The 11,480-nt window shown below is 48.6% G+C and overlaps 1 protein-coding gene across 1 annotated transcript in view; it reads right to left on the bottom strand.

The window, feature by feature from the left end:
* The window catches only part of LPCAT3 (lysophosphatidylcholine acyltransferase 3), a 56,410-nt gene extending 45,320 nt beyond the window's left edge, over nt 1-11,090 (bottom strand). The window contains exon 1 of the mRNA XM_006170778.3: nt 10,846-11,090. Coding sequence (XP_006170840.1) covers nt 10,846-10,996 — 151 coding nt within the window. The 5' untranslated portion in view covers nt 10,997-11,090. The remainder of the gene's footprint in view (nt 1-10,845) is intronic.
* Between the last annotated feature and the right edge of the window lie 390 nt (nt 11,091-11,480).

Genomic DNA, 11,480 nt, shown 5'->3' with positions numbered 1-11,480 from the left:
CTTGTCTTTCGGGCAAGCGCCCATGCCCTATAGCAAAAAAAAAAAAAAAAAAGTTTTGGGACCAGCAGGTGGCAAGGTGATTAAGGTGCTGGACACTCCCACATGGCCGACCATGGTTCTAGTCCTAAACCTGGTGGCTTGCTTTCTCTCACTTTCTCCCTCTCTCTCTCTGTCTCTCTCTGGTCAAAGTAAATGAATGAATAAATAAAAAAATAATATTTAAAACAAAGAATAAGATTAAAAAAAAAGTTTTGGGCTATACAAATGACAGATAAACTCTGATGGTCTCTGGGAGCCTGTCACTGTTTCACCAAGAGTACTCCAAGGTAGGCCCTAAATCTCCTGGTCCTCGACATCAGGGACTACAGGGAAAATGCTGCCACCCCTCCCAACTCCACGCTTCGATATTGCAGCAGTTTCCCCTGGTAGCTGTGACTAAGGCATCTGATTCTTTTTAACGCTGCAAGTCCCAATTTCTTAATTGTATTAAGACATATAAGGAGATCAATTAGGAGAATACTATATTGCTCCGGGCGGCGGATGCAACACAGAGAAGGAAAGCTGGAGCTAATTAGTCCAAGACCTTCGGAAAATTCCTCTGCATCTAACCTCGTCGGAAGTGTGAAGCAGATGGTGCCCGTAATGAGGACAGTTATGAGAATAACGACAATAATGATATTAACAGTAGGATTCAGTAATAATAAGATCTGGAGAATAATAAGAATTGTCAGCAGATGGGGGAAACTAAGCCGTAAATAATCTGAGATGTTTTTATTCCAAAATTCCCGGATACAATGGCAAGCTCCGGGCCCTGAGTGTAACCTGGAGGACTTGTCAAGACACACATTACTAGCCCCCCAGGGTAGACTCAGGGATCTGCATTCCTTTCTTTCTTTCTTTCCTTTTTTTTTCTCCCCTCTCACAGTTTGGTTATTTCTTGGGCCAGCCAGTGGGGTGGTGGTTAAGGTGGCTGGATCCACATGGCTGGCTGTCTGGTTCAAATCCCGGACCTGGTAGCTTGAGAAACACACTGGGTGCGTGTGCACATGTACCCAAAAAATCCTGAAAGGAGGAAGAAATGGAGAAGGGACTGCAGTGTGACCACACCCCATGGGGGATACTTTCTCATTTTCCCTCCCCTCTCTGGTGAGCACATGGACCCTCTATCAAAGAAACAAAACAAAACAAAAACACATGGTTATTTCTTTCATGAGAATGAGACAGTGAGAGACAGAGAAAAAAACCGAGCACCTCGGCAGGATCTCATGCCTTCCCAGCCAGCCAGGCCCACAAGCGTGTGTGCCCAGTGTGTACGGGACCCACGGAGAACTGAGTGTGGATCCAGCAACGAGCAGCAAGTGACTGCTCCAATTGCCGCTTGCCACCGAGTCAGCCCCGAAGAATCTGCATTTCTAACAAATTCTCAAGAAATGCAGGTGCTGTTGGTCCTAAGACCACATGTTGAATCTCCATGGAGAGAGAAGGAAAAGAGGAATATTTACTGAGAGGGAGGGGAAAGAACAATTATTTAAAAGACTGCTTGGGGGGACCAGCAGTTAGCATAATGGGCACGTCACTGGACTCCCACATAATCGACCGTGGTTCGAGTCCCGGACCTGGCAGCTTAAACTCATGCCGGGCACGTATGTGTGCATGCCCAAGATCCTGAGAGCAGAATGGAGGAGAAGGGATTGCAGCGTGGCCATCTCCCCGGGGGGTGATTTCTCGCTGTCTCTGTGTCTCTGTCTTTCTGGCGAGTGCACGCACCCTATAGCAAAAACCTCTCCAAAACAAAAAATAAATAAAAGGCTCTTGGGGCTGATTCCTGGCGCAGCAGTGACACACTGCTCAAGAGAAGCTAGACCTCCCGCAGTGATCACTGCTCACAGCCCGGGCCCGGTCAGCCCCAAACACGCTGGGCACGCGTGGGTGCCCACGATCTGACGGGCTGGGGGCTACAGCAAGGGGACTACAGCGTGACCAGACTGCGGAGGAAGCGCTTCTTTGTGTTTCACTCTCATGCGTGTGTGCATAAGTGTTCTAGCACAAATAAAGAACAATAAACGAAACTACCTTGGGTCAGGCTTGGTTCAGTGTTTACATATTACAGTTTATCGCACTTGCCCTCACAGCACCTCAGCGAGCCACGGTTCCTGCCCTTTCCCAGGGAGGGACACACCACACAAAGGGCAGGCCTGAGAAGGCCTCTGGAAATAGGAAATTTCCTTGACTGCATTATTTAAAAAATTCATATGGGGGGCCAGCAGTAGTATTGTGGTTCAAATCTGGACTCCCACATGGCAGACTGCAGTTCAAGTCCCAGGCCTGGCGGCTTGCTTGCTTACTCTCTCTCTCTCTAGGGAGTTCATGTGCACTATAGCAAAAACAAAACAAAACAAAAACAAAAAGATACACACACACACACACACACACACACACACACACACATATATATATATATATATATATATATATATGTAATTTTAAAAAATCATATAGGGCCAGCTACGGCATAGTGGTTAAGCACTGTGCTTTGGAAGAAAGATTCCACACGGTGGACTGTGGTTAGAATCCCAGCCCAGAGGCCTGAAAAACTTGCCAGGCATGCGTACACGTGTGCTCAAAACTCTGACAGGAAGACATGGAGGAAAAAGGACTCGATGGTAGTTTGCCCGTATCTCACTCGGGCGCTTTCCTTCCCTCTCTGCTAAGCACACCTACCCTCTGGCTGTAATAAAAATACTCATATCAGTTTTACACTCTGTTTCAAAATACTGCTGCTTGTTATGAATTAAATATATCTTTAACAATTACTTGTCAGATAAGTTGTGTAACTCTTCACCACAGTTCTTCAGCAAAATTGGCCTTTGGGAGAATGAGGAAGTGGATGGCAGAAGTTTAGTAACTAGCCTGTGGCCAAGTACCCAGCAGCATTCAGGCCCAGTCTTTGCCCCGAGGCCTGCAGCTCCCAAGACCAGCACATCTCACTACCATACTCTCCCCTCCCGCTTCAGCGGAAGGCCTACCAAGTTTTCTCCACCACTCGTTCACAGAGTATTTTCCAGCCGAAGTGAACTACAGGCTGTCCCTCAGATTTCCCCCATGTGTCACTTAGCATTTGCAGATCGAAGCCTCCTCCTTTCATCTCTGCCTGACTAGAATACCATCCCTTTGAAGGCCCTGTTGAAAGACCAAATAGAGGATGAGCACCTCTAATATGAAAATCTGAAATGCTCCAAAATCCGAAACTTTTGCAGTGCCAACCTGAGGCCGCAATGCAAAAGTCCACACCTGACCTCAGGTGAATGGTCATGGCCAAAACACTGCAACACAGGGACCAGCAGTTAGCATAATGGCTATGTCGCTGGACTCCCACGTAGTCGACCGCGGTTCAAGTCCCGGACCCAGTGGCTTAAACTCACGCTGGGCGCATGTGCATGCGTGCCCAAGATCCCGAGAGGAGAATGGAGAAGGGATTGCGGCATGGCCACCTCCCCTGGGGGGTGATTTCCTGCTTTGTCTCTCTGTCTCTCTCTGTCTGTCTGGCGAGCACATGCGACCTATAGCAAAAACCTCTTAAAAACAAAACAAAAAACACTGCAACACAGAACAGCACAAAATCACCCTCGGGCTCTGTGGACAGGTATATAAGAAACAGCGAATTTTAGAAAACTTTCATTTTAACTTATTTTTTATTCATGATACAGCATGGGCATCTACACATGAACTGAGTGAGAGATGCGTGCCCGCCACAGGGTTCTGGTCACATCGCGATCCTCTCCCGCCGGTCCTTTAGCCCTGTTGGATCCTGGGCACCTCTGCATGTAACCGGAGTGTTTCAGGCAGATGGAGCCAGGGATTTGAACTATGGCTGCCATGCGGGATCCAGTTTTTCTTGAGCAGCACATTACTGCTGTGCTCTGGAGCTGGCCCCATATATGAATTACATGAATTTCATATTTAGACTTGGGTGTCATCCATAAGATATCTCACTATGTATGTACCAATATTACAAACCTGGAAAAAACAACCCGACTCTGGAACATTTCTGTTCCAATGCATTTTGGATGAGGGATACTCAACCTATACCATTCTTTTTAAAAAAGAGATTTGCTGTAGGGTGTGTGCCATCCTATCCCCCCGGGGGAATGGCCACATTGCAATCCCTTCTTCTCCATTGTCTTCAGATTTTGGGCATGGACACACACGCACATGGGGTGAGTTTCAAGCTACTGGGTCTGGGACTCGAACTGCGGTTGGCCACGTGGGAGTCCAGGCTCTTAAGCTCTACACCCCTGCTGGCCCCTCTGTACCATTCTTTTTATTTTATTTTATTTTTATTTATTTATTTTTTTTGAGAGGTTTTTGCTATAGGGCGCCTGCACTCGCCAGACAGACAGAGAGAGACAAAGAGACAGAAAGCGAGAAATCACCCCCCGGGGAGATGGCCACGCCGCAATCCCTTCTCCTCCATTCTCCTCTCGGGATCTTGGGCATGCACGCACACGCGCCCTGCGTGAGTTCTAAGCCACCGGGTCCAGGACGCAAACTGCCCCCTGGGATGACGCAAACTGCCCCCTGGGGGGATGGCCTCATTGTAATCCCTTCTTCTCCATTCTCCTCTGGGGATTTTGGGCACGCATGCACATGTGCCCGGTGTGAATTTGAAGCCACTGTGGTCAGCCCTGTGGGAGTCCAGTTATGTAACCATTACACCATCTGCTGGTCCCCAAAACCTCCTTTGATGTCAAAGGTCGCTAATTTTCATGATGCTAATTCTGAACCTCTGAGGGATGAATTCTTGTCCCCCAACTCTGATGAGCTTAACAATCACGCCACCATCATGGTCAAGACGAGAGCACATCACATCAGAGAGGTGGCCATCTGCTCCAGCTGGCTGGCTGGGGCTTTGGACACCACGCAGCAGCTCATATGCCAATGACATCTTGGTTTAACCATGCCAAGTGAAGAGAGAAAATGACACCAAGGGTATTTCTCTTTTTCCTCCCAATCCCCACTATGGTAAAGAGGAGGAACGCTAGAGTTGGGTAGAATCGAGTGTGACCTTAGGCAAGTTACTTAACCTTTGCAGGCTCTAAAGTGCTGCCTGTCTGAGGGACAGCACAGCAGTGCAGTGATTATCTTATGAGAAATTAGCAGGTTTAGGCAGCGAAGAGCCTGTTGAGCATTTAGGACATTTTATATCCCTAATAAATGCCAGCTATCGCTCTGTCAACAAGCAGTGGCAATATCAACACGCTCTTTCAACAAGAATTAGACTCTTCTCTGTGGAAGCTGTTCCATGGCGTTTCATCCCCTTCCTGATTCAGTTATGACGCTAATACTGACTCCCATTTATGGCCTAACTTCCTGTCTAAGCAAGACTGGGCTTCACAATTCCCAAGCTACCTGGATGTGCTCTTGGAAGCCAGAGGGAATCCCAAACCAGCTCACCACCACCCAGCCCCGGACAGCACCTGCCACTGCCCTGGACCTTGTGAAAGATGCCACCACCTTTCCAGCCACTCAGGCAGAGGATGAAGTCGTTTCTCTTTCTCTTTGATTTTTAACTACTTTTTTTAATCCTTCAGTTAATCAGTTGCCAAGTCATTCATTTATACATTTGGTTGTTCAAAAAAAATATTTATCAAGCCTTTTCTATAAGCAAATTGTGGGTTAAACGCTGTGTACACTGTGGTGGACGAACTCACATGGTTTCTGCCCTCCTGTACAAATACATAATATAAGTTGTAATAAACATTTGCAGGGAAATTTCAGTCGGTATGAGAAAGTGTAACAGAGGACAGAATTTAAAAAGGGAGTCAGGAAAAACTCAGAGGTAGTGACAGCTGAACCAACACCTACATGCAAAGAAGTCCAAGCGGCGAAGGAGGGAAAGCTTTCTAGGCAGTGGGATCGGTCTGTGCAAAGGCTCTGAGGCAGGAAATGCTTAAGGTCTTTTCTGGGGAACTGAAAGTTCTGAGGAACTGAGAAGGCCACGTGGCTCAGAGGCTGTGAACTTGCTTGAGACGAGGCTGGAGCAGCAGGCCGGGCTTACCAGCCACGTACGGAAGCCCCTGAGGGTTCTGAGCAGGAGAGGCACAGGACCGGGTCAGTCGGGCTCTCTTGGAGAGTGGACTGGAGGGGGCAAGAAGAGAATTAGAGACCAGTCAGGAGGCTACTTGGGAGGTTTGAGTGCCAGATGGTTGGTGGCTGTGGTGATGGAGAAAAGGAGGTGGATTTGAGACATGGTTTGGAGGTCCTATTGCTAGGACTTAGTGACTGGGATGTGGGGAGTGGTGACAGGGAGGTGACAAAGGTGGATTTCTGGCACGAGCAGCTGTGTAGATGACGGTGCTTACAGCATCCACCTTTTGAAGGGTTTTGTATCCCTAAAATTTCTTTTTCTTTTGAGGGATTTTTTTTTCTATAGGGCACAAGCACTCACCAGAAAGACAAAGAGAGGCAGAGAGACAGAAAGTGAAAAATCACCCCCCGGGGAAGATGGCCACGCCACAATCCCTTCTCCTGGGATCTGCTGGTCCCTCCCTAAAATTTCTCACATGAGGGACCAGCAGTTGGCATAATGACTATTTTGCTGGACTCCCATGTAGTCGATCATGGTTCGAGTCCCCGATCCGGTGGCTTAAACTCACGCTGGGTGAGTGTGTGTGTGCTCAAGATCCTGAGAAGAGAATGAAGGAGAAGGGATTGCAGCGTGGCCATCCCCTCAGTGGGGGGTGGGGGGTGGGGGTGATTTCTCGCTTTCTGTGTCTGTGTCTCTGTCTCTCTTGGTCTTTCTGGCAAGTGCACGTGCCCCATAGTAAAAACCTCTGCCCCCCCAAAAATAAATAGTTTTTCACAGGAGATCTCCACCTTACCTCTCAGTACAACCACCCTGCCTCCAAGTCATTGTATCCCCTGTCTAGGTGGCTGCTCCTTCACATTAGTCTCCCTACCCCTTGTCCAGTCCAACTTCAAATCACCCCCCCCACGGCATCCTCTTCCTAAATACCGCTTCTGCCACATTATGCTCCATTCAGAAACCTGCACTGGGTCCTCGCTAAAACTTAAAACTCCTTGCCATGGTGTTGAAGGCTTCCCAGCCTTCTGGCTTTATTCCCGGCCTGCTGGCCCCCCCCTCGACGGCCTAGACCACTGTTGTTCATTGCACGCCCCACACCCCTGCCTCAGTGCCTTTGCTCACACCACCCCTTAGATCTTACTATCGCAATCTACGGAGACTTTACTCAACTGCCAAAGTTCACTGTCGAGGAAATAGCCCATCTCTAAGTCTCTTAGAGCACTTTGGTTCTGGCTCACTTTTGACATGATTAGGGTAATTATCTCAGGCCCCTTCCCTACCTGATAAACCACAAGACTTTGGCGTGCATGGCTCTATTCCATCCCCTCCCTTGCCCTTGTAGCCAAAAACACTGCTTCACCTACAGTAGGTACACTCTATTTACTCGGAACGATTTATATTACTCATGAAAGAGTGAGGAGACCTGAGTTTTTGAAGGGGAAATGCTTCCTAGCAGCACTGCCAGCCCCAGGGCTTGTAACACAAGATTCATCTTTACCACCCTCTTACCACGCGCTTGCGATCATGCACAATGCACACACGCCCCTCCCAGAGCCTTCTGGCTGTCCAAAGGACTCCGACACAGCGGTCCACGTCAGCGCACTCCTTCCTTGAAGTGCTGAGCATCGAAAATTACAGCCTCTAACTCATGATTTTTCATACTGCTTGTTGTAACTTATTAATGGGCTATGAAATCATTTTAGTGAGTCATAAACAATACTAAAAAAAAAAATAAGGGCAAGTATTGTTTCCTTAAACTGTTTCAGATACATATATACACATATACACAAATGTGTTCTGGGTCATGGTGTAAAATATATATTTTTAATCATAAATCCCAGTCAAAAAGGTCTAAAAGCTATTGCTTTAATGCATTGTGCCCCACCCCCAAGACAAGCACCCAGAACCCAAGTAGACAAAGATTTTAGGAAAATAGTAATAAGACTATCTGCTTAAGTTAATTTATTCTCTTTTTAAAAAAATATGTCTTTATTTAATTTTAGTATTTATTATTAATTTTATTTGACCAAAGAGACAGAGAGAGCTAGCAAGAAAGGAAAAAGTCAGAAAACAAGCTGCCAGGTCTGGGACTCGAACTGTGGTCGGCCATGTAGGAGTCTAGCACCTCAACCACCATGCCACCTGTTGGCCTCTGATTAAGTTATTTGCCTTTTTTTTTTTTTTTGACTAGAGGGTGTGTGCATTCTGAGAGAGAGAGAGAGAGAGAGAGAGAGCGAGCGAGCATCTCCCCCTGGGGAATGGTCACGCTACAATCCCTTCTCCTTCGGGAATTTTGGACATGCACACACATGGGCCTGGTGTTTTTCAAGCTGCTGGGTCCAGGACTAATCCTACACAGTCAGCCATGTGGGATCTAACCACTTTAACCACATCACTAGATGTCCCAGAAGTTATTTACACTTTAAAATGTGAATGATACACCCCACTAACTTTCCCTTGAGGGTAGGTCATTTAGAGAGACATGCTTTTAACCCAAATTAATCTCTAACCAGTAGAAAGTGAATCAGAAATCATTTTGGACTACAGGCTTCTTGGTACCACCCGCAAGGATTTCCTCTAGTATCCCAGTTCCCCAAAAGAGCTGAGTTCAGGAAACAGGAACTCCCTTGCCGAAAGGCTACTGATTTCTAGGTTACAATACACAGAAGCAGTGACACTTTCACGAGGGAGACACATTTACAAGAGAAATGCAATCCTTCCACGTCATGTCAACTTCCATGGCCCTGCGTGTATTTATGCCTAGAAGTACAAGCCTACGTGTCACATGGAGGAGCCAGCTACACCTGGTATGAGGCTCTGTGAAGCCTCAGGTTGATCTAAAAACGAGAAATTCTTCAGGTTACTGAGGGCACCGGTATAGGAAGGGAGACAGCAGAAAAGGCAAGAGGACGGGGAGGGGGTAGATGTATTACACCAAGCGTTCACTGCAGATGGGTAACCAGAGAAGAGGGGTGAGAGGGAGAAAATGACTTCCTAGCCCGCTCTGCACCCCAGGACGGCACATAGCAGTAGCTCATCAGCGTGGATGGGAGGTATTTGATTATGTCAGGGCACAAACAGCAAATTCTGAGTCCTAATCCCAGCCCCGGCTCCTTATAAATGTGTTGCTACTTGATTTCAGTTTCAATTTAAAGTTGGAGAAATCAACAGTGAGCTTCCTAACTTCTGAATGTAAACATTCGTAATTGCCAATTACAATCTCAACAAATAACTGGGTCAGACTCAAGGCCAAAAGAATAAAAAGTTCGTAGTCAGGGTGGTGCAAAGAACTCTAGGTTGGGGTGCTGATAAATCTGGGTTATGCTGGGGTCACACAGGGCCAGCTGCATCGCCGAAGGTCCCCTCTAAAATGTTACAATCCTCAAAAGAAGAAAAGGTGACTTTACTTGGAAGTCAGAAAGATCATCTTGGTTGGCTCAGTAATGGGCAAATAACACGGATATTAGTTAGCTAAGGTTGTTTAAATATGAATAATGCCTCTCTCAGTATGGAGATCGGGTTAACACCCTTTGGTGATATCCCATGGCAGTGTCTCCGCTGAGGGATACATTCCAAACTTCTTTCTGGCTTGTAAGCCCTTCACATCTGCCCAACTTTTATCTCAAACTTTTTACGACTCCTATCTGTAACCAGCTCTTGCCCCAGTCCTTTCCTTATCAACACTTCAGCTTTTGCTTAATTCTTCCCCACCCTTACTCTCTGAACTAAGTTCTGTAACCTTCATAAACCCTTCCAACTACTCAGATGATATGTACATTTATTTCTGATCATGACCTTTTCATTTCTACAGGACTCTACAGCGATGCTATGTGGAAGGCACTGTGGTCCCCTTTCACAGATTAGAAAATTAGGCCTAGTGGGCTTGGGGCTTGCCTAGGGACCACTGTCTGACAGTGGCAGCCAGCCTGGGTCTGATTTGTTTGCTTTCGAAGGCCACTTTTTTTCATTGTACCACATTGCCTCCCTGTATTAAAAAACCATGGAGTAAGGATGCAGTAAAAAAAGCCTATAAACCAGTTATAACACAGCTTGTTGTGATATAAATGCACATGCACCACATCCTTTGAACCATATGGGTAATAAATGCTTGGAATAGCATGGACAGCTCTAAAGGCGGTTGTCAGTCCTGTTTACCAAGCCCAGTATTAAATGACAGGTGGGTGACTAAAGAAACAAGAAAGGAAATGGTTTACGAAGAAAATATTAGAAACGGGAGAGAGAAGAGATCGAAGTGTAATATAAGCAAGCAATGCATATAACACAGAGGCTCAGAATATGGAAGTATGTAATATGGGGCTGAGAAGGCCCCACGGCGAAAACACTCCCGCTGGGGGCTCAGGCTTACAGATACGATGCGCGCGTGTGGGGGGCTGTTATTAATAACAGGCAGAAGACACATGGACAGAGAGCGGAACTCCAGACAGCGACAAACAAGGGCAGGTCGTGGGGGCTAGGGTGGAGCATGGCACGATGACAGGGAGGGGGCCGAGCGAGGGGCCAGAGGGCACAGCAGGGGTCGAAGAGAAAGGTGAAGAGGTTCGGAGGGCATAGCGCCCCCAGACCCGAAGCGGGACTCCTGCCTTCCCTTCAGTAACTGGCTGGCGTGCTTCAGGATTTACGTCCGCACCCCACAAAGCCCTCTTGGGGGGCTCCGGGAAGAGAGGGACGTCCCGCCCCCAGTGCTCCTCCGTTCCCCGGGGGCTCCGCGAGGGGGCGGAGGGAGGCAGGAGGGTCCTTACCCAGGAAGATGGAGATGATGAGCCGCAGAGCCTGTTCCGACGCGCCCAGGGACGTAGCCAACTTGTTAAGGCTCAGCTCCTCGAAAGCCGACAGCAGCACCCCCGACAGCTCAGTCCTCGTTCCCACGTCCCCCTCCGCTGCGGACGCCATCTTAACTTCGGGCGCCCCCCCAGGGACCCCCAGCTCCGCGCGCCCCGAATGTGGGCACAACGCTGTGGCTTCACCCCCAATTCCGGCCCGGGCCCCGCCCACGGCGTGCGCATTGGCTGCAGGCACGCCCAGGGGCTCCAGGCTCGCCAGGCTATTGGCCAGTCTCAGCTTGGGGCGGGGCCTAGCACAGCAAGGTAGGAAGAGGGCGGGGCCGAGCGTTTGTAAGGCAAAGGTGACTCCTGGCGAGAATGGGAACGGCGGCAGGGGGCGGGCGGGGCTTGGACTGGGCACCCAGGGCTGCTATTGGAAAGGCTGAAGCCCGCGGCGTGGGGGCAGAACAACTCTGTCCTAACCGCTCGTGGGCGGAGTCCGTCAGAGCGAGTGTCCGGCCGGCTCACTCTCGGTCTTCCCATTGGCTGAGACGGAGCAGGCGAGAGTCGGAGCGGGAGGGGGGCCGTTTCCCCCTCCGCGAGGTTACTCTCGG

This window comes from Tupaia chinensis, unplaced genomic scaffold, assembly GCF_000334495.1.
Source record: "Tupaia chinensis unplaced genomic scaffold, TupChi_1.0 Scaffold149011_1, whole genome shotgun sequence".
NCBI classification, from domain to species: Eukaryota; Metazoa; Chordata; class Mammalia; order Scandentia; family Tupaiidae; genus Tupaia; species Tupaia belangeri.
The sequence above is the reverse complement of the archived record's forward strand: the minus strand, read 5'-3'. Positions and strand labels throughout refer to the sequence as shown.